Here is a 26,257-nt window from a genome sequence, read left to right on the forward strand (position 1 = left end):
TAGTGAATGTGGAGAGTCTACTGTACTTCATGTTCAGCGTATGCACAATTCTGAATAACAGCATGTGCACTTGAGCCATGAACTGACTGTTTCCAAATAAAGAGTTTTAGCTGGTCCAGCTTTGCTGGGGTGCCCCAATTTCTTTTCATGGGGGTCCAAACACTCTTTCAAATTTCAATGGCCTTGAGAAGACCACCAAAATGTCTATACACATGGAGGTTCTCTATGGGTACCTCTAACACCTGCCAGGCTCAGCTGTGTCATTCAAATATAAATGATAGTCACTGTTCTCACGCAAGCTGCATTCATACCAGTGCCCATGGTCCATGTGCTGTCGGATCAAGGTATGAGGAGCCACAGTGCCATATTTGTCGACTTCTGGCATGTTCATATCATCAATGAAATAAATAAGCCTCTTTGTTCCTGGGGGACCAAAGTTTCTTCCTGATTTCTTCTCCAGGGGCTTCTCAAGTATAGCTAAGCAAGCAGAAGACCACAAATAATAATAATAATAATAATAATAATAATAATAATAATAATAATAATAGCAGATTACTAAGACTGATCTAGATGATCGGGAAGAATATCCTCCAAATTAATTTCTTTGCACAATAGGCCTAACCTTCAACTTTTAAAAACAATAATGTGATATCAAATCTGCATGGAAGAGGCAGCCATACTGCAATGAGGGAGAACTCGTATAAAATTGAAACTGACTAGTCTGAAGGCTAAGGGTGAAGAAGCCCAGTGACACTTTCGTCTGAGGAATCAGATCAATTATGACTTTCATAGAACAGAATGAGTCAATGGAACTGGTATGATTCTGGGATAGTGGTGGTAATGGTAGTGGTGAATAGAAGCACTCCTTATTTCCAAACACCACATATTCAGTAGACTAGGTGAACAAACTCTACAAGTGGAGGCTTGTCTATGGCGACTGCAGCTTGCCCCTTTTGTGAGATTTCTGATCACACATAGTGACCCTAAGTACAGATAATTTGTACACAGGCCCCATTCACACAGTGTGCTGAATGTACATAGGTTAGAAAAGGGGTACTGCTGTAATGATCTTATTACCACCCCAAATCTTTACACAGCCTGATGTATTATGTGAAGGCAAAGTGAGGCAGGATGCAGAATGTTGGCTGATCAGAAAACATCATCAGTAATGTTAGGAACATTGTCCAATAAGTGACCTGTAGCAATACCATGATGGACCTAAATACCCTAAAACAGCGGTTCTCAACTTGTGGGTTGTGACCCCTTTTGGGGTTTGAACAACCCTTTCACAGGGGTCGCCTAAGATAATTGGAAAACACATATTTCCAATGGTCTTAGGAACTGAAACACAGTTGGGGGGGCCCACCACAACACGAGGAATTGTATTAAAGGGTCACGGCATTAGGAAGGTTGAGAAACACAGTCCTAAAGGCACCAGATTCTGTCTAATCTTGGAAGCTAAGCAGGTCAGCTCTGGTTAGGAGTGAATAGGAGACTGCCATTGAATACCAGTTGCTGTAGGCTGTATTTCAGAGGAAGGAACTGACAAAACCACCTATGAGTATTCCTTGCCTTAAAAAAAACCCTATGAAATTAATGGGATCATCATAAGTTCTCAGCCAACTCGAAGGCGTGTGCATACACACACACACACACACACACACACACACACACACCATTATCATGATTGTATGCTTGGTATTAGTTCTCTCAAAATGTATGTCAGGTCAAGTGTTAGAAAAAGTTAACCTTCCCAGACTTCCTCATGGAAAGACTGTTTCAGCCTCTGTTATAGGCTGTATTAGGTGAAGCTGGTTGTTATTTGAAACAAGGCCTTGCTGCATCACCCAAATCTAATCTCCATAAATTTCTTCATGGAAATTAGATTTGCTGCTTTTCAATTGTGTTTCAGGCAGAACTACTGTATTGCTTTGCCAAGCTTTTAACAGGCACTGTTTCTCTTTGATTTTCTTCTGATTTTATAATAAGGAATAGTCTCTCTTAATTTTGTGCTCCCCAGCCCTGGAAGGTGGTGGTGTTATTTAAAAAAAAAAAAAAAAAAGCTTTATTTTTTGTCAACGTAAGTACTCACTGACCAGAAAAAGTGATCCATAAATATGCTAAATAATTAAAGCTAGATCCTGTGAAGATTATCACATTTAGATGGGACAAGGTCAGAATAGCTCTCCCATGTTTTTCCCGTCCATGGAAGGAGGGGGGATTGCATGAAAGCCTTTCATATTGTTCACACTGATCCTGTCATTATCCTATCATTGAAGTGGCATTGCATTAACACGAACTCCCATTAATGCAAAATGCCAGGCCAATGCCGCTTCAATGACAGGACAATGACAGGATCAGTGCAACTTCATTTGAAAGGCTTTCATGACATCACTGTCACTTGTGCTTTCAAGATGGGACCATGTCTGGATAAGTGCAACATCGTCTGAAAGTCCTTCCCATGATCGCATGGGAAGGACGGGACAGGGATGGGACAGTGATGTCCCATTGGGACATCATTGTTCTGTCCCCTGTGTGATAATCTTCTGTGTAACAAGCACTTGCACATTTGTCACACTGCAAATTAATGAAGTGGGCTGTAGTGTGTGAAAACATGACCAATCAATCAATCAATCAATCAATCACACTAATGCCTGACAAAGCTCTTTGCTCTTTTTTGCTGCAACAGACTACCCTTTGTATACTGCATAAACTTTCCAGAAAGGCCATGAGTTTCCAAAATCAGAAAGAACGCCTGCTCTATAATCATTGCTAGTTATTATTACCTATTCTTTAGTATTTCCAATCACTTGTTATGACAGCCAGCATGGTGTAGTGGTTTAAGCATTGGACTACACATCTGGAGATCAGGATTCAATTCTCTGCTCAAGCACAAAAACCCACTGGGCAAGTCACACTCTCTCAGTCTCAGAGACTGGCAATGGCAAACCACCTCTAAAGAAATTTGCCAAGAAACCCCATGATAGGTTCACCTTAGGGTTGCCATAAGTCAAAAATGACTTGGAGGCACACAACAACAACAACTACTACTACTACTTGTTATAATCTGTTCTTAGGTATTGTTATCTGTCTATCAAGCCAATCTCTTTACCTTGCAGCATTGCTGAAGTTGTGTAGAAATTAAAGGGGACAGATTGCACCATGTAATCATCCATGCTTAGGGTGTCAAGCTTATCCACCATAAGCACTGACTTCCCAGTGCCTGCATTCCCAACTAGCATCACAGGCCATTTTTTTTCCATTAGCAGATCCATGAAATAGCGAATCCGAATTGTTTCAGTTGTATGGACCATGGAGGCCTGTAAGACAAATCCTCACATTAAAATACACTGATTTTAAAACTTGAATTAAATAAAGTTGATGCTTAATTTCTTTCTATATTTTCTTTATAGTTTTTCCCTCTCTACTTTCTTAGGAATCAACTATTACTTTCTCTTTCCAAAACAGAATTGCCATTCCCATTGCATTGCTCTCCTCCTCCTCCTCCTCTCTCTCTCCCCCCCCCCCTTCCTCAGAATACAGCCACAAGGCTACCTCCAGCTTCCTTCTTTTGGTTTAGCTTCATGGACAGAAAGAACTGGTAAACATCCAGTTTCCTCACATATTCTTTCCAGAGTGGGATGACATCCCAGACTACGTTGGGGCCAGTGATGTCTACAATGCAGAACATCAAGATGTTCACCATATGCTGTTCAAATACCATCCATTTCTTGTTGTCCCCATAAAGGGGCACATCACAATTATTGCTGCTTACCCAAATGGGCACATATCTCAACATGAAAATGTGACTCTGGGAAGAGGCAAGAAATCCTCAAGGCAAAGAAAAGCACATCAGTCAAACGTGATGTGGCAGGACTTACTCTTCCTACTCTTAATAGAGACAACTGAGATGATTTAATGATGAACCTTTTGCTAGTGATAGATTTTCAGTTTTTCAGTGCTATGGGGAAAATAATACAAATAAAGCAAAAACAGACAACAAATCATTTCTCAAAATACCTGCAACGGGACATCTGGATCCAGCTCAAATTGTGGCACTTTTTCAGTCCAAGGCATGAATTTCTTTGTCTCGGGGTCAATGTAATAGTCAAAAATAGTCCCTTGAGAAGGAAACTTGATTGTTTTAAATTCATTCACCCACCATTTACTGAACTCCACACGATAGTCCACAAGCTGGGGAGATAAATGTGTCCAATTTAATAAGTTTTTTTCTTTTGATTTAAAGACATACCTGTGCTAACCTGGAAAATCAATATGCAAAGGGATCATGGGCATCTTTGAGACTAACTGAAAGAGTTGGTAGCATGAGCTTTCATAGACTTGAGCCTACTTCCTCATGCACAGGTTCACCACAAGCATGCCTTTTCACATGCATCTGAGGAAGTAGGGTGAATCCAATGAAAGCTCATACTACCAACTTCTATTGATTTAGAAATACTAGATCATAAAAATATTGATGTTTTCATTCAAAAATTAAACACATAAACACAATCATAACCACACAATAACCAAGACAAACATTTAGATATACACTGGCTATCCATCCACCAACTAGGACAAAGTTCCCCTTCCCTCTTCCCCCCCTTAAAAACAAAAGACTTCCTGCATATTCTCTAACTGATTTCCTAACAACAACAACAACAATAATAATTTCCCCCCTTTAGTCTTCTGTCTTTCTCTTCTAACTTTGCTATTTACCATAATATTAATCCACATTATTTTCATTGACACATCTATAAGAAAAAAATGTTTTATTGGAAATGTAGAGAATAGGTGGGAACTTTTTTTCACTTATGGTGGAAGTGTAGAAGAGTGAAGAAATATTGGTTTAAAATTAATAAGAAGTAGGGGAAAAAGGGATTTACAATTGGCTTGAGACCAAAATTCTATCTTTTAAATATGGTTAATTTAGAGGCTAGAAGGAAGGTGAAAATAGATACTTGATAAACTGTTTAGTAATGGCAACAAAACTGATTCTTGCAAGAAAGTGGAAAACCAATAAAATTCCACCATGTGGGGATTGACTTGAAAAAGTAATGGAGATGACTCAGTTAGACAAATTTACCGATCTGGTGAGATGAAAGCAAGCAGAGGCTTTCACAGAAAACTGGAAACTATTTATAGAATATGTTAAGCAATTAAAAGGAGATATTAGTGTTATTGGATTTGATTGTTAGGCAATCTGAGTCTGTTTTCTTTTCTTTTCTTATAGATGTGTTAATGAAAGGAATGTGGATTAATATTACAGTAAACAGTTAAGTTAGAAAAGGACAATAGAAGACTAAACAAGGAGAAACAAGGTTATTATTATTTAGGAAATAAATTTGAGAATATTCATGAAGTCTTTTGTTTTTAAGGGGTGAGGGAGAAGAGGGGAGGGAGGTGTTGTCCTAGTTGATGGGTGGTTAGCAAGTGTATATCTAAATGATTGTCTTGGCCATTGTGTACTTATGATTATGTTTATGTGTTTAATTTTTGAATAAAAATATTATTAATCAAGAATGAGAATGCAGGTTTGCACGCATCTGCATAATTTATGTGTGTAGCAGAATTTGATCTGGCATGGTGCAGAATTTTGACAAAATAATTTTGCTTTTTAAAAAAATATTATCTCTTCTCTAGAGATGCTAGAAAATATCCAGACAAACCCTATCAAAATAATTTTATTTAAAAAGTGCATTCAGACATATGCTGCCCCTGAAAGAGCCAGCAATATAGGGCACAATCAAATCTTTATTCAGAGGCATGACCTACAAAATCATTTTCCTACAGAAGGAGAGAATGTTGACTCCATTGGCTGATCTCTCACTCCAGAAGGAATGAGGGCTGTGGTCCCACAAGACTACTCATCCTAAAAGGGGCTGCCAGATCACATGGCAAGCAGTCAGTATAGTACCATTGATCGTGTGGAAATTATGGTTGGGGTGCAGACACAATCGAGCCAACACACCAGGGAGGCAAATTTCAGTGTTACTGCAGCCACATGGAGCTTAGGTGACGTGGAAGTGTCTGTTGGATGTCATCTCTGCAGTTGAATTACCCTTTGAGAACTGGACCAATAAAATGGCGTCTGTGTCACTAATACTCTTCATCACATATTTGGGCACTATTATGATGACATCTGGAGGAGTGTGAAGCAGAACATGATTATTTAATTTTTTTAAAGCACCTGGTCTTGGAACATTGCTCCTCCAAATGCCCAGAAGCAAGCAAACACAAAATAGAGTTCATATAGCTCTTTAGAAGAATCCGGTGGGGTGTTGGTTGGAGTCAGGAGACATTCCAATAGGTAGAGGATGGTTTGTATCACAGTCACTTCAGGTACAGGTGTTATCTTCTTGAATCCAAATTTCAGTTTGTCCAAACACGTAGGCAAGTACTTGTCAAACAAGATCATCAAATTGGCTTTTTCAGACTGCACTTCCCTGCGTTCAATCCAACTACTCACAACTCTGTAGAGTGATTTAAAAATAAGTTATTGAATATGGCCTGAATTTGTATGCTTGGAATATTTCATATCTACCATATATACTTGACTATAAGTCATGTATAAGTCAAGGGTAAGTTTTGGGGCCAAAGTAATGGATTTTGGTATGATCAATGGATAAGTCAAGGGTTAAACTTTGAGGTTCCTCAGGTCCATGGTGGCTCTTCAGCATTTCCCCAGCAGTGAATAAAGGCTGTTCCTCTCTCACAGTGAGGAAGTACCAAAGATCTCTGTTTGCAGCCATTTCCCCCTTGGAGTGGGGTTAACCAGACACAAGTGCCCTCTGCCCCTTCAATCCCATCAAGAAACCTACTTTAACAGTAGACTCTCCCTGGAATGGAAGCTCTTTACTTCTGGCTCATCTACAGTTGTCTGAAGTGGCCAGTTTGTCTTCTCACAGAAGATGAGGAGGAGGCGAAGGTGAAGAATCAGTTGGGGGAGAGCCAAATGTAAAAGGAGCTAAGGCAGGGAGGGAGAGAATGTGTGTGTGTGTGTGTGTGTGCGCACGTGCGCACGCACATGCATGCTGGACTAGGTAGGTAGGCACACTCACACACAAGATCTATGTGAGAGAAATTCTCTTCAGTATCATGAACCCATATGTGTGCTCAGCCTGCTGAGAGAACCTGGGTGAGTAAGGTGCTTAAGTGATTGCCAGGTTACTGTAGTGCAGCCTGTGTTGATAGTCACCTCAAGTATGTGGGCTGCATGGGCTTGCCTGAACATTTAACCCATCCCAATTTCTTTTCCTTTTTAAATTCATTTTCTTAAACTCACCCCAATTGCATTCCTTAACCTTACACAAAATTTAGGCATGGCAAAATTTGGGCAGTGGATGGCAGGAAAGGATGTTTATTTGGGGCGGGATCCTGGAGTTAAGAGCATCCAGCATTTTACAATCCCATCATTTCATATACAAACACAGATACTACACAAGAGGACAGAAAAGGAAGTTAAGATGGTGGGATGCACACTTTGTAACTTAACAAGACTATAAAGTATATACTATTTCATTAGTGCACCTTTACCATTATACACACTAGAATACATACAAAGATTTTTCTTTAAATCTATGGTTGAAAAAATAGGAGCCAATATGATTGTCTAGCAGATGGCAGAATAGAACAGAATACCAAAAGACCTGTAGGACACCCCTATATGTAGCAGTTGGGAGGAAAAGCTTTTACTCTTTATGCCATGAAAGAACTCAAGTCTTCTTGACAACGCAAGATGCTAACACACCACACAGGGAACCAGAACTCACGGATTCCATCCAAGGTCAGCAGGGTTAATGTACAAGATTCCTGCTCTGGAGACTGTGGCAGGTGTGGCTGTTCTGAGGTGGCTAATCTCAAACACAAGCCTCATCGTGGGGTTGAGTGGGATTCGCTCATTGCTTGCTAAGGTGAGGACCTAGGAGAGAGATACATAAGCATGATACCACTGTCTCATGGAAATGGATGCCAGCCACAAAATCCCTGGCTTGCTTTACTAACCTTGTTGTCATCCATCACAGTATTCAAAGACTCAATCCACATTGGATCTATGTCCCCATCCAGAACAATCCATTTGGGCCCTTTATGTGTTATATTAGCCAGGTCTCGCATGATAGTTGAAAACAAGCCTGCCCAGAACAAAACATAGGATTTTATTATTCACACAGAAGCTCTTCAGTTATATCAAAAAGTGGCCAGAGATAATACACTTCAGAGGTTGTTGTTATTGTTAACTGCCCTTAAGTAGGTAGGTAGGTAGGTAGGTAGGTAGGTAGATAGATAGATAGATAGATAGATAGATAGATAGATAGATGATAGATAGACAGAATTGCAAAAAAAAAGCATGATTTCCATAGACCAGTCTAAACTGATTATCTCTCTTTCTCTCTTCCACATACACAAAGAACTGAATAATTTTACCTTAAAAATTATCTTCAGATCAAACTTCCTTAGTCTGAAGTTACTCAACTCAAATTTGAAGTTACTCAAAGGCCAAATTAGAACCAGTAATCTCCTTATAGAGGGACTGGAATGTTTTGCTCAGCAGATGGTTTTGTGTAAACTAGTTTAAAAGATGTGGGATTAAGAATACTTTAAATGAAACAATCATGTTGTTTTTTGTCCTTAAATTTTATCCTTGAGTCAAACAATGTGCAGTGGAATGGATCAAAGCAATTTACAACAAAGACTTTCAGAAGACATAATTTTAAACTTTAGTGTTTTGAACTAAAATTAGTTTGGAACTTAAAAAAACAAGCCCCATTGAAATCAATGAGACACATTCCTAAGTAATTGCTTATATAGGATTGCTCTCTAAAACATATAATATTTTCAGGTAATTCCAGGCCCTGGCATTTCCTTATATTAAAGTATTTCTATTTCACAGAAAAATATCTGGAAAAAAATGGAAAGCATAAAAAACCCCATACTATTTTAGGTGACATTTCATGCTGGAATAAAATTTTAACCATACTATCATTGTAAATGAAACAAATTGCACTTAAAATTACACTGTTCTAAGAATGTGCCAAAGAAATACTTTTTCAATATACATATGGATATCTGGTTTTTTATGTTATGGCCCTTTCTAGGGCAGGATGTTTGCCAAAAGTAGGCTTCTTGTTTTAGACACTAGTTAGACATATTTTGGAAAGCAGCTGCTATGATTCCTACCATCTTTCCATTCTCTGGTAGCTGGATTAATGATTCCAAATAGCTCATCACAGGTTACTGCTTTAGGGTCAAGGTCAATGGCTACAGGCTTCCTTTTCATGAGCTGGTAGGTTTTATTCAGAGATTTTAGCACCTGCCAAGAGAAAGAAACCCAAGGCTTTGAGCATCTTAGCTATTAGTTACCAAATTATGGAACAAATTAGCCACTCCCATATGGCATCTCCTACTGAGGGGAGACTTTAATTTCCTAAATTTATCAGAGGTTTCCATGGCCAACACAATATTTCTCTTAGCAAAAATAAATCCCCCACATATAAAGCAGTTGGACCCATCACAGCATAAAAGATTGGTCTGTTGCCTCCTCAAACTAGATATAGGGGGACACCCAACATCAGATGAAGATTCCATTCAGCATCCATTGTGCAACAACACTAAGCCACAAAAAGCTCTCTGGTCAAGAAGTGCTCTTTTGCTCAATTTAAGCTAGAATTATCATATCTCAGTCTGATGCACACATGAGCAGCCATAGTGGCTGTAGTTGTGACTCATTCTTTGTTCCTTGAAGTCACAGGTTCTAAACCTAATATTTTATGAAATTTATTTCCAAGATTCTTTCAAACCATAAGATCTTCAGATTTCAGGTTCTGCAAAACCTACACCATAAATGACATGAACTTTATATCTTCCTTAAAGGGACTTATATTTGAATTGTGGACATTACCATATCCATTTTTGATTGTTCCCTTGATGATTTTTTTTTAAGTTTTAAAGATGGGATACCTTACATTATGTTACTTTTCAATATTTTTGCTGTGTGATCATTTTCTATATAGATGGTTTATATAGTTTCTTTATTCCACTGGATATTTAAATTACATCATTGCAGTAAACATATGCAATTTATGAGTTTAATCAGTTTTTGCATTAATGTTAAATAGGTATTCACAAGCATCAGACTTTCCTGGCTGTAGTTATGACCCACTCTTTGCGGGAGGCATTAGGGAAAGAAATTGTGAATGTTAAAAGGGAGAAGACTGGCTGGAACTACATTATGGGGACCACTGCTTTTAGCCTACTTTACTGAAATGAAGATAATGATGTCACTCAGGTGAGAAACAATGACATGTTTTAGCCCTAACTGAGAGTGGTAGAGGATCAAGAGTGCCATTTTTGCAATTATAAATATTTCCCAAGACATCCTGGAAAGATGGCCAATTTCTTGGGAAACCATCTCAGAAATTAGCTTTCACTAAAGATAATGAATGCTCCAAATAGAACCCACAATGCTTGGACCATAGCTGCTGGCCCATTGCTCACACCTGGGACTTGCCAGAACCAGCATTCCCAATCACAAACACAGAATGTCGGACTTGGAGTAACTCCTCCAGCTGCACCACCTTCAGTACAAAACTTTCCTCAGGCTGCAGCTTGAGCTCAAGAACAGCCTGCTTGATAATCTGAGAAGACAAGAAATAAAGTTAAGAATGGAGAAATCTGTCTCATTCTGGATCACATCAGTTTTGCGTCTGTTCATTCATGAATCTTTCACATAGTTTCTTCATTAATCAGCATTTTTTTAAAAAAATAAAAGAGATGCATTTGTTTTTAAAACAAAACAGATGTATTTTTAACTTTTCCCTAATATGCACTTCAATAACTGCAATCTGACCTACACACTGGATGGCATGGCAAAAAGTTTACTGAGCAAAATGCTCAAGCATCCTTTGTTAAAGACTAACTGTAGATATGCCACAATACAGTACAGGTGGGGTTAGCAGCACAGTGTCTGTGGCTAGTCAGATTTCCACCAGATACCTAAAACTCTCTGGAATAATTTAAATGTTTAAATGTCCCCCATTTTTAAAGATACTTGAGGGGCTGAGAAGCAACAGATGTCTGATTTTCAATAGCCCTTTCCTCTTGTTGTCCCATGCACTGATTTCTGGTGCCATGTAAGCCCAGAACATTCTTCAAATGAAAGGAAGAGGTTGAGGGAGCTAGAATTTTAATACTCTCCACCTAAACAGCCAGCCAGCCAGCCAATGAAAGCTGCTCCACTCAGAGTCAAATTCTGGCTAGAGGACTTGCCTCTCTCACTCATGGCTGACAAAGCACTGTAGCCATGCTCTGTCTCAACTAAAGAGGGTACTGCCTGGATAGGCGTCTTTGTGTAGAAAAAGGCACTGGAAATGTTTGATCAGGCCTCTTTATAGTATAGCCTCTCCACAGTACAGTACTAATAATTTTTGTGACTGAAGTCACAGGGGCCAGATATTCAGACCTCCAACCTGACTGCTGAAGAACAGCATTTGAACCCACTCCCACTCAGTTGCTTCAACCAACAAGAATGAATTAATTTCACCTTTTCAAAGTTGAGATCACGTTTCCTGGGTACATCAAGTGCTGGGAAAAGGTCTCCAATGAGTCCCATGAAAACAGGCAAGTCATCTGTCACAATCTTGGGAATGTTGAAGTCACGCAAAGCTCTCATGAGGACCTGGTCCTCAGCCCGACCTGGGTCTCCTCTCTTCAGGGAGCCAGCCACTACAAGTACAGACTTGATAGCTCTCAACCCCCAGTCATAGTGATCCTGTCAGGAAGGAGGTACCATCTTAGCACTATATACAAACAAAATGGCATAACTCAAAGCAAGATGTGAAAGGCATGTAAGTGTATAAAAGACAAGAGAAAAGTTTCCCTTTTTGAGCAGTGGATGTATTGGTACAGGTATTCTCTCTTACCAAAGACACTAATGGAACTGTTGAGTGGCCTTCTGCAAACCCTCAGGTTTTAAATTACCTGCATGCAAGGGGTGATACTGAAATGTGTGGTGTGAAGTGGCAGCAGCAGCCATTACAAGCTTGCTATTAGTAATCCAGACCTCTACTTTCTGGCTGGGTATTGGTGTTAGCAGGCAGACAGGGAATAAGAACACAGCATGACATCTTGGAGTGATGGGAAATGTCTACCCCCACGGCTTAAATGACTCTCAAAAACTTCTGCCAATTTGCTCCTACAGACTCTCTGTTGCTCTAAATTCTATGACAGTCAGGCCTGTGGAGCAAGTTCCAAATTACCTGCTTGGAAAGCAGCTCCTTACACAATGTGTAGAGCGTAATGAATTTCCTAGCTAGCAGCCTGGCATCAATGAAACCTTCAGCAACCAGCATGATCTCACAGATCAGCTCAAAGTCAGGAACCACCATGGCACAGGGCCTAAAACAGGATGAGTGAGACAACATCTGGAGTGATTATGCTGCAGAAACAACAGTCAGTTTGTTCATTAGGCTGTTATTCAATGCAAATGTCAGATAACATTACATTTCAAAGCTTATACTCAAAACCTTCCACTTTATACTTGGTTATGTCCTGCTGTGATAATTTTACATGCTATATATAGTCTGTGTTGAGAATTTCCCTCTTGGCAGTCCAAGTCAGTGAGTGTAGCTGGTATTCTAGTATTTTATGAAAAAGTGTTATATGAATATCATCTGATTGAAAGTTAGGAGATAAATCTTTAAAACACACAAACACACACACACACACACACACCTCTTCATTTGCCTATTTCAGTAATGCCTTCCAGGTCTATGAACTATTCTTTCCTTTTCCACACTATTTGCTCATGTTTTCTTATAGTCTCTTACAGCTGCTTATGTTTTTTAATCAAAGAATCCTATGTTTTGATCCTTTCCTGCACAAACTCATCCATTATCTTGATCATCAGTATATCTGCTGAATAACACATGTATGCCTGTACCTGAATAAGGCTTTCAGATTTTCAGGCAGTTCGGTCCGACCTGCATATCCAGGATTCATCGTAATAAACATTCCAACTGTTGGTATAAGAGAAATCATCTCTCCAAGGAAATTGAAGGTCTTCTTTTTAGCTCGAATGGCATCTTGAACACATTTAACCTAAACAGTGCATAAAATGGCCTACAACTTATTAACGAGCTGGTCATGAGAAGTAAAATGCTTAGGGGCATTTTAACACAAACATAAGTCAATTTCTTTTCATTATTTCTTGCAGCATATGAACTCTTAGGCATTTAGGGTTGGGGTGACAAATTGACCCTCACCTATCAAGCATTTTTCCACCTCAGCTATGGTGAGTGGAGTGTGGAACTCTTGCAAAAGCCAGCAGGAAAGTACCCTCCCACTGTAAACACCTTTGGATAGTTCAATTACAAACAGCAAGTATTTACCATTCAGAGTGAGAGCAAAAAAGATCTTGTCATTCTAAACCTGATTTGTAATGTCACACTACCAAATTTGGTTGTTTAGAGCCAATTAAGAGGAAAAACCAGTTAAGAGAAGGCCAATGATATCTACCCTCACTCAGAACTGACTTCATAATATTGTCATATAGCCACATTTCACTGAATACAGCAGTTTTGTAGTCATCACAGGTTCTGGTTGGGACCACTGGGTTGGATCTAGTACAGCTCTTTACAAACTAGAGTTGCAAACCAATATAGATTTCCATGAACGGAAGGAGGAAGAGGCAATTTTTTTCTAGTGCTTCTACTCTGAAGCCTCCACAATACCTTCAGTGATGTTCTGGAGGCTTCTTGCCTCTCCTAAGCAGATTGTCTTCCTATTTAAAGGGGAATTAGTAAGCCCTGGAAATAATGCACACATGCACAAACATCCTCCTTTTATCAGGAGGGGTCTGTGAACAGAATTTATCTCACAGGATCTCTTAATCCATCCTATTATTTTGTCAAGGACTGTTTTAGTTCGAGACAAAATGACAGGTATTTTACCACAATGATAAAGCTGAAAGCATTATTAATGTCCTTTTATTTATACATAATAGCTGGACACATCACATGTTGTGTAAAAATGAGAATTTTTACCTGTACAGCAATTACTGACAGGACTTCCACTGAGATCCGATTGAATTCATCAAAACACCCCCATGCACCTGTCTGGGCAAGCCCTTTGTAGATATTTCCACAGGACTAGGAAGAAAAAGTGTAGGCAACAATTTAGAAGAATTTTATTTCATCAGTTAATTAACATTTTCTATTTATATACTGTTTTCCTGTAACAGTAATAGGGCCCACAGAAAGATACACTGGGGAGGAGAGAAATTGTCATAAGGAACAAGCAGTCTATTCTTTTCTTGGATATTTTGAGTGTTATTATAAGGGGTATAATTAGGGGTACCATGTTTTTTAAAATGTGGTGCTTTATAAAATTTTACAATGCCAGGTATGTCCTATAAAGCTGCAATATCCTAGCAGAACATGCAAGTTTTTTTTTTAAATAATAGATACTCTTTAAAGTATGCAGAATAGTAGGAAAGCTGAGTGTACTGTAATTGTACCTCTCCATGCTTTTTTTTTTACATCTGTAGATGATGTTTTCATCTTCTACAAACAAATTAGATAAGATAGGTAAGAGTGGCCTCTTCTTGAAACTAATCAGAGATATGGCCACAGAGTGTTACTACTTCTAAACCTATGTTTGCCTTGCAATGTTTCAGTCAGAGCAATTAGCATTTGCAAAGTGGGGACGCAGCAGGGACGTAGCCAGGATTTTGGGAAGGGGGGTCCAGACTAAGTGCCACCATTATAATGGGGCTTGGGCACAGCGGCACGCACCATTCATTGTATCTAACGGAAGGGGGGGTCTGCAACAAGCTCATGGTGGGCAGTGCTGTCTGTGCCACACTTCCCACAGCTGTCTGTAACTATGCCACTGTGTGAAGAAATGTTCTTTTGGCACACAGAAGAAATATTCACACACAGGACAATCTATCAATTAGAATGACAGAAAGGGTAGCTGCATAATCCATAGTTACAGCATCAGCTAAAAATGAGGGGACTGGTTGGGAATGGGCAAAAATGCTGCAGCCATTACCTGAGGCACACAAGAAATAATAATGCTTTGTTAGTTTAGAAAAAGTACTGGCATTCACCAAGGAGGAAGGTGATCCTTTTGATTCTCTGCTGCCTGTAACGTACTTGCTAACAATCTTAATGTCCACTACTAATCTGCATTCAAGGCTGGCCAAAGTATCCCTCCTCCCTTTCTTTATATGAGTTTCCTTAATTAAATCTTTTACCTTATAGTCCATTTGCTCAGAACAGTTGAAGACATACACCATAATCCCTACTGCCCTGCCCAAGTCTTTGGTAGTCTCAGTCTTCCCTGTGCCAGCAGGGCCAGCGGGAGCACCTCCCATGATCAAGTGGAGAGACTGTGTCAGGGTGATGTAGCATCTGCAAAACACACACACACACAGAGGCATCTGTTGTATCACAGAAGGCCTAAGAATGTCTCCTGGGTCAGGCTGAGAGTCTCCCAAGCTGAGCTGCTCATACCGATCAGTGAGTGGGGTGATCACCAGACGTGGAGTGTTGCCAAGATACTCATAGGAATACTGAAGTTGAGCATCACAGATGTTGGCAAAGCAGTGCCTCTTTTCTTCATCCCATCGATGCCGAAGTTGGGACTGCCACGTAAAAGCCTGGGAACTTTCTACCTGTTGTCCAAAAGTAAAAGCATCTTCTTTACATTGGAGAATGAACACAATATGATTTCTCCTTTCCCTCTTTTAGTTCTTAAGAGCCTAGATATATGGGGCTTCTGTTGTCATGTGTTAATGCTTTAACACTCTACCTTTGCCGATTTTGCAGTCATGAGCAGATATCAAGTGAATTTCCATTTTTAAAATTATAGTTCTTCAAAAGGATTCAGGATAGGTCTTTAGCATCCCTATGTCAGATCTCCCACTATATGGCAGAGCAAAAGTCTCTTCACACACCCCATTTTTACATATATGTATAAAAAATAAAAACAAATGCAACAAAAATGCATTGTCAGGGAATCTTTAATGCATAAGATACCTTTGCTGTAATCATTTTGGCAATGACATCTCGAGCATGGACATCAATGGTACAGATTGTCATAATCTTCATTCTGTCTCCTGCGGTTAAGTTTCCAATGAGTAGTGTAATTAATGTGTTTAACTGGTTAATCTAGGAAATGAGAGAAAGAAGACATGGAAGTAGTAGTCTTTCTAACAATGAGATATAGGGGTTTTCTTTACATGCATGCACATACATATTCATGCACAAAGTGCCAGGAAATCACATTTAGTGACAGGGATGTTAACCCTAGGCAATGGCCAGAGGAAACAAAATATTCTTTACTGCCCAGTTGAATAATCTGGAATTGCATAGAACAGAGACCTTGAGCATAGAAAACAGTGTACCTGTTTCTTATTGTAATCTTTAATAGCATTTTCATAGCCTTCTTCCAATCGGGAAAAGGCAATGCCAACTTCTGTTGTCCACCATATCTGAGTACATGTTAAAGCAATCTGGAACAAAAACCAAAAAGTTATGTGAAACATTGAAGCCTCATGAGATGTCAGAACCATCCATAGGCATTGCAGTTTGGGCTCCAATGTACAGCCATGGTAAGCTGAGTCGATTAGACAACTCAGCTGCTTCTGGGTTGATTTGCTCCTCTTATCAGAACAGATTCTTTTGTTCTTTTCTTTCAGCTTTTCTTTGCACCTCACATATTAAATAAATACAGTTTCCATTTTGATTTGTTTTCTTTGCTTACCTGTGCAGGATAATCAAATATCCACTGCTCTCTTGGCTTTTCTTCATAAGTCACTACAGCTTCAGAAATTTCTTTGCGTAACGTGCTCTGCATTCTCTCCAGCAATCGGTTTAACCAAATCTCCACCTGGAAGCAATTTTTCCAAGTTCACGTGGTATGCAGTGGTGCTGCATACAACATACGAACATAGCCACAAAGGTCAAAACTCCAGAGATCATGTTCTTTCATATAAGAAATGCATAGTTATTACAAAATGGTTGTGTGGAATATAGATATTATCTCTTTTGCAAAGATGTTGCATTTATCAGTGCTTAACTACAATATTTCATTGACTGCAAAACTACGTTCTTCTTCCCTTCCCCCCTAAAATGGTGGCAACATGAACCAGTCTCCCCTTATTTCTGAGTTGCCAGAGGGGACTTCAGCTTCAGTGATCAGGCTTCCGCTAACCTAGGCTTTTCTTTTTCTTTTTTTTTAATTTTATTTTTATTTTTAAAATACAACATTTGTACATTTTCCAAGGATTCTATCTTCTCTTTCTTGTCTTTCATAACTTAAATCTCATCCATCAGCTTTGGGAAGGGGAGAGCGGGGAAATTAAAGATGAAAATAAATTGGTATTATATTCAGAAAAAGAAAATATAAATTGATTGCATCTTCCCCATAGTCTACCCTTAATATGGTTTCTGCTCTTACTATACTATTATATTTTTATTCCATATGTATACCTACTGACTCTTTTTACATTTACAGTTGCCTTCATTTCCATATTTTTAACCACAGTGCATATGCACTAACCTAGGCTTTTCAAGAATATGCATTTTGAAAGGCAGATTTGATGCAGCATCTAGTAACGGCCAGTTAAGGAGTTTATCACACAAGGCTGGTAAAGTGCTAGCACAGAAGCCAGGGACACAATAAAAGAAGAATGCAGACAGATACTTTCAGTAGCCAAAAAGAAACAGAAAAAAACATGGATGACAGATAAAAGCTACAAGCAGTAAAGGAAAAAGAAGAGAAGCAAAACAAAAGGGAGACAGGAACAAATTCAGAATCACTGATGCAACAGTACAAAGACTAGTGCAAAAACACAAAGACAACTACTACAATGGCCAATGCAGAGAAGCAGAAGACAATAACAAAAAGGGATGAACAAGGAACATATTCCACAAGACCTGAGAAATCAAAGAGAAATTCAAACCAAGGACTAGGATTCTCTATGACAATAAAATTAACATAATTCAAGACCAGGAAGGAATAAAAAGATACTAGATGCAATAAACAGAAGAGCTATATAAAAGAGATGGAAAAAATGAAAGACACAGGGAATGAAGAGCCATATGAACATGAACCCCAAATTATAAAAAGTGAGGTGGAAGCTGCAATAAGAGAAATGGTGAAAAGTAAATCACCAGGAACAGATTATATACTAATTGAACTGCTTCAGTTCACGCTGACAAAAGCAACTCTGGGGCTAACCAACATATGTCAGCAAAACAATGGCCAACAGATTGGAAGAGACCAATATATATCCCCATCCACTAAAAAAGGAGACACAAAAGACTTCAGCAACCATAGGATCATAGCATTAATTTTCTACACAAGCAAAAGTATGCTCAAAATTCTGCAACATAGACTCCAGCCATACAGGGAGAAAGAAATTCCAGAGGTCCAGCGGGGTCAGAAAAGGAAGAGGCACTAGGCGCCACATTGCAAACATACGATGGCTAATCGAGTGCACCACGAAATTCCAAAAGAAAACCAGGATGTGCTTTACTGACTATAGCAAGCCTTTGACTGCATAAATCATGAAAGGCTATGGAATGCCCTTAAAGACATGGGAGTGCCAACACATCTGATAGTCCTGATGAGGAATCTGTATTTAGGACAAGAAGCTACTGGCAGAACAGAACATGGAGAAACAGAATGTTTCCCAGCTGGAAAAGGGGTCAGGCAAGGCTGCATCCTTTCACCCTATCTGTTCAACGTACAGTCGGCCCTTCTTATACACGGATTTTTTATACACGGATTCAAGCATACACGATTTGAAAATGTTCCAAAAAAGTATAAATTTACCTTGATTTTCCATTTTTTATAAGGGACACCATTTTGCTATGTCATTATATTTAATGGGATTTGAGCATACACGGATTTTGTTATACACGGGGGATCTTGGAACCAAACCCCAGCGTATAACAAGGGTCCACTGTATATGCAGAACATTTTATACAGAAAGCAGGCTTGGACACAGAAGAAGGAGGAGTGAAAAAAGGAGGAAAGAATATCAACAGTCTAAGGTATGAAGTGATCCCATATTACTAGCAGAAAATATCACAGACCTAAAGCAAGTACTAAACAAGGTCAAGGAAGAAAGTGAAAAGGCAGACATTGCTGAACAGAAAGAAAACAAAACGACCATAGAGGATCCACACAAATTCAACCTAGACAATGGGGAAACAGAAATAGTAAAAGAGTTCTCATACCTGGGATTATACATGGACTGCAGTCAGGAAATCAGTAGACTGGGAATGGGAAGGGCCGCTATGAAAGAGCTAGAAAACATCATAAAGAGTAAAGACATATCACTGAGCACTGAAGTTAGAATCGTCCAAGCCATTGTATTTCCTGTTACCATGTATAGATGTGAGATCTGGACAGTTAAGAAAGAGGACAGGAAGAAAATCAATTAATTTGAGATGTGGTGCCAGAGAAGAGTGCTAAGGATTCCACAGACAGCCAAAAAGACAAACAAATGGGTCCTAGAACAGATCAAGCCAGAAATCTCTCCAGAAGCCAAGAAGATTAAACTGATGCTGTAGTACTTTGGCCACATCATGAGCATGCCTCATTGGGGAAAAATGTAATGCCAGGAAAGGTGGAGAGAAGTAGAAAGAGAGGAAGACTGCATGCTAGATGGATAGACTCTGTTAAGGATGCCACAAGTATGAATTTCAGGAACTGACAGATTGGATTTACCATGAAGATTCATTCGGGGATGCCAGGAGGATCAATCCACTATGATTGGGGTTTATCCTCACATGCCAGCCAGTTGTGCAGGAGCCCAGCATTCTTTTCAGTTGTTTTTGTTGTATTCCATCCCTCCATGGTCAGTTTTGTTATCTAGCCTTGTATAATGTCTGTGTATTATTTTATTCATTCATTTATTATTATTTTGGGTATGTGTGTATGGACTGATCCTCTGCCATCCCTGAATGAATCTTCATGGTTAAATCCAATCTGTCATTCATGGGATGGCACGGAGGATAAATCCACTATGACTGGGGTATACCCAAGCCTTTTGTATGTCTAGGGTGGATGTTATGTTTTTATGACAGCCTGCAGCACATTTTGTCCGAATGATGCCTGTGCTGACCTAAACTTGTCCAATTTAAAGTGTTTAATAAAAGTGGTTCTTTCCAACCTGCCGCCTCGCAAATAGTCTGTGTTGAAATAGAAACAGAAAATGCAGTACTTCTTGCCATAGATTGCATTGAATGAGGTCATATGGGTGTTGGTGTTTTTTCCTACTCAAAGCATAAATTAATGCAAGCTCAAAGCTACCTGCCAATTATAGTCTTTGTTGATCTGTTACCTAATGTTTGTGAATGGTATGATATAAACAATGCCTCTGTTCATCTAATATCTTTTGTTCTGTCCAAATAAATTTTAACTGTTTCACATCCAAAGTATGTCATCTGTACTCCTCCAGATGCTTTGGTTTGGGAAAAAATTTTGGGAGATAGATCACTTCTGGCATCATCTTCCATGGACATTTTGGCAGAAATGACGGGGTCCGTACTTTAATCTGTCTGGCTTTATCTTTCATAAATTTGGATTCACAAGTAATGCTGATAGCTCTGATATAGGTGTAGCTAATGTAATGGCTATTAATAATGGTACTTTATATGTAGCATTATTACATATAATAATGTACCACAAAGTATTCAGTCTACAAAGTAACCTCTCTTATTGGTTTGAATGGTGCTTTGGTCAACTTGTTCAGTACTAAGTTTAGGTTCCAATTTGGAAACCTATGATATATGGGATATGATTTTATTGTTGCTCCCATTAGGAATCTTTTTAAGTGTGGATGTCCTGATAGAGGAGACCCTTTCAACTGTATTACCACTGACAATGCCAACATTTGTCTTTTTAGAGTATTTGGTCTGAGGCCTTTCTTCAAAGCACCTTGCAAGAACAGTATGTGTGTCACTTTTATGTCATTCATTCCATGTTTTTGAATATATGGCTTTTTCTGATTCTCTGCAGTATGCCATTTTTTAGAATGTAGAAGAGTAGATGTGAAGTAGGGAAAGCTGTAAGGATAACTGTTTCTGTAGTGAGTGTTATGTGAAATGAGGTTGTGCAGAGAGGCCATCTCAGTGGCTACATGCAATGTCACAAGGAAAACTTATGGACTTAGCAATCCCTTAGAAATTATGCAAATCAATTCAGGGGATCAATGTCAAATTTGAAATTGAATCCTACTAACCTGTCCAGATAAGTCACATTCCTTGTCAAAATCTACATACTCATCTTCTTTGCTGTACATTCCCAAACCAATCTTGAGAGGCTTCCCACTTGTATCTAATTTGAATTTCAGCTTGGCCATACTATCGAAAAGCTTGGACAAGTGGCGAGACACCTTCAAGAAAAAGAACAGGATTCTGAAGCACAAAATATAATAGGGTCCAAAATAGAAAGATGAAGGTGATGAAGAAGATGGAGAAAATGAGATAAGAGAGGTTTTGGTTTTTTTTAAAAAAATATGTTTTGTTTTGTTTTTAAAGACAACCAATGGGAGAGGTTTGAAGAGAATGGGCAGTGAACACTCTAAGAAAACCCCCACACTGTCTAGCTGAGAGAGGATGTGTAACATTGATTACAAACCATTGGTCCATCCAGTTCATTATTGTGTCCTCTGACTGGCAATAGCTGCCCAAGGTCTCAGGCAGAAAAGAGTACCGTATTTCCATCACCAGCTGTCATCTGAGATTTCTAAGGCTTATGCTGAAGTTATCCAAGGCACAATATGGTACCTGCCACATGCAAAACATGTACAGTCTCACTGGTTTACAGCCGGTGCTTCAGGCAGGCAGGTTTACACCCTAGAGTTGATGGTCCTAAGCCATCTAGTGAGGCACAACATTCTTTCTTCACACCACACTTGGGAGTAAGCACTGCTTTGAAAAGGACAATATATTTTAAAAATAAATAATAAAAAAGAACACATGTAACTATGTACATACCTCTCCTTTACATACAGAATACTTTAAGAGAAGGAAAGAGGAATATTTTAAGAGAGGAAGAGAGGAGTGGGCTCTGGCATGCCTGAGTAGCCCTGGTACTGACACTGTTTGCTGCTGCCCCATTACCTGCCACTTTCTGTATAGTTATGGGGGGGGGGGCTGCATGTCACCCTAGAAGTCCAGTTTACCTATGCTCTTTTTTAAATTGTCAGTCAAAGCCACATATAACATCTATACAGTAGGCTCTTGTTATCCATGGGCTTGCCATCCATGCATTTGAGCTTCTGCAGATGGCAAGCCCCGTTGTTTTAAATAGAGGCGCATGCATATCACCACGCCAGCAGCCGCATGCACATTATGCTGCCATAGTAAACAATGGGACTTGACATCCTGTGTTTTTTGTTATTCGTCTGTGTGTGTGGGGTGTGTGTGTGTGTGTGTCTGGAATGGATCCCCCACAGATACCAAGGAACAACTGTATTTTCAACTAATCTGTGATTTTTGTTTTGGATAAACTAACTTCATTGCTGAGTTTTTCTTTCCTAAAGAAAGTGTTCGATATCTATTACAATCATTCCAAAGAAACCAACATGCTCCCTTCCACAGATACCCTACCTCGACTGGATCATTGCCATTGGACAAAATATCCAGCAGATCAGCAGAGGACACAAAGTAAAATCTGGGGAAAGCCAGTCTCTTTGTTTCCAGATATTCAGCCAAAGCCTTTTCGCAGAGTGCCAAACTAAAAGGCAAGAAGGAGAAGACAGTGGAAGCATATAATGAGAAAATATGACTCAACAGAAAAGACAAAAATGACTGGTAAAGTAGAAAGCAGCAGGAAAATTGGATGACTATATTGCAGATGGATAGACTCAACCAAGGAAGCCATGGTCCTGAGTCTGCAGGACCTGGGCAGGGCTGTTGATGACAGGGGGACTTGGAAGTCTCTCATTTATAGGGTCGCCATGCGTCAAAGTTGACTTGATGGCAGTTAACAACAACATTTTTACACTTCAATAGCATTAGGCTAGGAAATGCCATCTTCCTGACCTTTGCTGCAAGGCTTCCAGCTTGTCATAGAGACCTGGTTTATTTGTTGCTTCAACCACATTGGGAGTTTTTACTGCATCAGCCATTAATTCCTGTCAAGAGGAAAAAATGGATTTGTCAACCAATCAAATAATTTTCTTTCTGCAGGTTGTAATTCATGAAAAGTGTGTCTGTAGGGGGCTTTCTCACCTTAAAATCCTTGTCAATTAAATCAAAACGCCTTGAGTCCTCAGGAAGCTGATTCCGAATGTCTTCTGACCCAATGAAGATGCTCTCCAGATGGCTCCAGGTTCTTTGGACTTCAAACCAGATGGATATAACAGAGTCAGCAGTGGATAGCTTCTGCTGCCAGCTGGAGACTTCCTGAAGGAAATGAGCTAAATACTTAGAAGTCATCAAAGTCTGGAGCTGCACCTGGTTTTCTTCAAGGGTCTCTACAAGTACTTCATCAGACTTGAGCATCATGGTTCCAGTTCGATGGTGGGGCTCATGTTCAAATTGCATGGTAGACCAGGTACTATCAAGAGCTTTCAACACCTTCAAACAAACAAACAAACAAACAAACAAACAAACAAACAAAACATAGTCAGAAAAAGTTTCAGTCTTTGAGCATTTAAAAATAAGAGTTTACATATGAAGATAATCCTCCAACATTTTGTTAAAATATTTAAAAAGTAGGGAAAATGTATATATTGTGATTATGGTGTTGTATTGTTCATCAAATTTTGTCGACTCTGGATGTTTCAAAAGAGCTACCAGAGATACAGGATTGGTTAGAAAGATTAGACTGATGAGAGTGGGAGATTTATGCTCAAGTTTCTACTGAGCCATAAAACACACTCAGTGATATATGGCCAGTCACTTTTTGTCAGCTTGATCTACCTCACAGGATTTTTGTATGTGGGATTGAATGGGGACAGGGGCACCAGAAGTATGTCTCTCCTTCTTTACATGATATAACAGAGATAACTTTTGTCTCTATACAGAATATCTCCATTCTATCTTTTTTAAAGCCCTTGATGTAAAACAATCTCTGTGAGTTGATCTGCTTTTTTAGGAGTGTGAAAATCACAAAAAAGGTTGAAAGTTGTAATTTTATAATGCAGTATACTGAATAGAAAAATAACTAGCAGATGTAAAATGTAATGTTGCAGAAATAGTACCTTTTCCATCCCTGACTCTTTCACAGCCTTGTCCACAATACTGCGAACCTCATCCTCAAATTTGTGAAGATTCAGCTGAAGTAGGTCTGCAAGTGTTGTTTCATCAGACATGGTAAATTTCACCTAATACAGAAATTAATATAGGAAAAACAGGACAAGAAGACACTCTATTCTTATTTGCAGTGTAGTATTTGAATACCCAGAAGGAATTTACCTCCAAGTAAGCGTAGGAGTGCAGTGTAAAACAAATTATAAGAAAAGGAAGTGCTAGAGTGAGTGATGTAGAAATATTGATCTCATTTTACTTTTTAAAAAAGATATCAGTTAAAGAAAAAATCTCTGATATGAGATGAGTAATAGTACTGTAGCCCTCTAGCAAACACTGCTCTTTGTCAAATGGTACCAAGTGTCTAAATTGCTTTCCAAGTCACACTTCTCATCCTTGCTCTGCCATTTAACAGGAAACAGAAAAAGATACACAGAGAGAGGTCACCAATCAAGAAATGAAATTCATTTTAAGAAACCCATTATATATCCCCTTTGGCAGGCCATCTCTGGTTCAACCAGAGGCCAGTATAATTACTTGAACTTTTGTTGATGAAGATAAAAAAATTGCAGTCAGAAAGACAGAAGACTGAATTGTGCAACAGAGTACTGTCTACATTTCAAATCTCTGAATTTGGGTGAATGGGTAACAGGAGAAGCATACAGAGCACTTTTTGAGATGCTGAGAACTGGAATAAATCTATTTGTCCAAGACAAATATCTGTGATTTGGACAAGGGATATGAATATAGTAGAGAAGCCTATCACAGACAAAGAGCTTTGACAAGAGAACTGACTAATAATTACAGGGTTTTTTAAAAGGAATAATAGAAAATGGAAACACTCCTTGTTGACTGTACCTGGGTGGCCTGCATGAGTTCTTTCCAATGCCTATCTCGGATCGCTGGATTCTGGAGCTCACTCACAGCTCTGAGAGATGTGATCATGTTTTTAACTGTGTTGTCCAGTCCCACAAAAGCATCCCATGGTCTCATTTCTTTGTCTAATCCTCTTACATCTTTAGCAAATTTCTTACAGTCAAGATCCATCTGCTCAACATTAATTTCCTTCCACTTGGTTGTCTTCCAGTCATTAATGCTTTCATTTACCTACATTAGAATAGATACATGTATATGATTTTGATTCACTTTAGTTTTGTATGAGCCCATGATTTAAAACCAGTGTAAAACCAGTTTGAAGCCTTTTTGAAATGTCAGTCTGCACTGTATTAATTGATGTTTTGTGGGGAGTTTTGTACTATTTGTACTAAATGTGTGTGTGTGTGTGCGTTTGTGTCTATGAATGGTTGACACTTACCGAGAATGGTCATTCTTGTGAGACTGAAGGAACAGTCCACAACACATAGGTTTATCCCTCATGCCAACCAAGTCAGACAGCATTCTCAAATTTCCAAAAATGTTATAATCATTGCCTCTAACCTCTCTCACCTCAGCTTTGTTTTCTTGATAATCCATCCAATGACATTAGTCCATCTGCCTTGGTCTAGGCCTCAGAGAGAGAGAGAAGAATGCTGGACCTGATTCCCCCCCCCCCCACCATTCCCTTCTCCTTTTGTGTCGTGTCTTTTTAGATTGTAAGCCTGAGGGCAGGGAACCGTCTATTATCCCCCCTGTTGTAAGCCACCCAGATTCCCAGTGACTGGGTGGCATATAAATAAATCCTATTATTATTATTATTTCCTTATATAGAAGACAAAGCTGACAATTGCCTTTTCAGAGTGTTTGGTATTAGCCCTTTCTTCAAACCATCCTGCAGAAAGGCCAGGATATCTTTCACAGATGTGTTCTCCAGCATCACTGAAAGCTCTACACAACACAACATTTTCTGAATGTTCTCCCAGTGTTCTTATAAATAAACTGTGTTGATCTCCTCTTGGATTTAAAAACAGTCTGTCACTGACTCTGAATAATGCTGACTTTTTAACTGTCTCCTTTCAAACTGCATGCATCTAATTTTAGCAAACATG

General features: G+C 39.1%; 1 protein-coding gene across 1 annotated transcript in view; it reads right to left on the reverse strand.

Moving 5' to 3' along the window:
* LOC149322291 (dynein axonemal heavy chain 17-like) overlaps window positions 1–26,257 on the reverse strand; it is an 84,811-nt gene that overhangs the window by 10,693 nt on the left and 47,861 nt on the right. Inside the window, exons 25-47 of the mRNA XM_089525681.1 lie at window positions 25,131–25,379; window positions 24,227–24,349; window positions 23,253–23,600; window positions 23,064–23,155; window positions 22,629–22,755; window positions 21,257–21,409; window positions 16,765–16,890; window positions 16,406–16,513; window positions 16,038–16,169; window positions 15,513–15,673; window positions 15,254–15,410; window positions 14,040–14,144; window positions 12,938–13,095; window positions 12,255–12,393; window positions 11,540–11,767; window positions 10,497–10,634; window positions 9,178–9,310; window positions 8,005–8,132; window positions 7,773–7,921; window positions 6,191–6,473; window positions 4,021–4,194; window positions 3,113–3,320; window positions 312–477 (exon numbers count right to left, since the gene is read on the reverse strand). Coding sequence (XP_089381807.1) covers window positions 312–477; window positions 3,113–3,320; window positions 4,021–4,194; window positions 6,191–6,473; window positions 7,773–7,921; window positions 8,005–8,132; window positions 9,178–9,310; window positions 10,497–10,634; window positions 11,540–11,767; window positions 12,255–12,393; window positions 12,938–13,095; window positions 14,040–14,144; window positions 15,254–15,410; window positions 15,513–15,673; window positions 16,038–16,169; window positions 16,406–16,513; window positions 16,765–16,890; window positions 21,257–21,409; window positions 22,629–22,755; window positions 23,064–23,155; window positions 23,253–23,600; window positions 24,227–24,349; window positions 25,131–25,379 — 3,785 coding nt within the window. The remainder of the gene's footprint in view (window positions 1–311; window positions 478–3,112; window positions 3,321–4,020; window positions 4,195–6,190; window positions 6,474–7,772; window positions 7,922–8,004; window positions 8,133–9,177; window positions 9,311–10,496; window positions 10,635–11,539; window positions 11,768–12,254; window positions 12,394–12,937; window positions 13,096–14,039; window positions 14,145–15,253; window positions 15,411–15,512; window positions 15,674–16,037; window positions 16,170–16,405; window positions 16,514–16,764; window positions 16,891–21,256; window positions 21,410–22,628; window positions 22,756–23,063; window positions 23,156–23,252; window positions 23,601–24,226; window positions 24,350–25,130; window positions 25,380–26,257) is intronic.

This window comes from Sceloporus occidentalis, unplaced genomic scaffold (genome assembly GCF_023333645.1).
Source record: "Sceloporus occidentalis isolate IW3139 unplaced genomic scaffold, rSceOcc1.0.p SCAF_1, whole genome shotgun sequence".
NCBI lineage: Eukaryota > Metazoa > Chordata > Lepidosauria > Squamata > Phrynosomatidae > Sceloporus > Sceloporus occidentalis.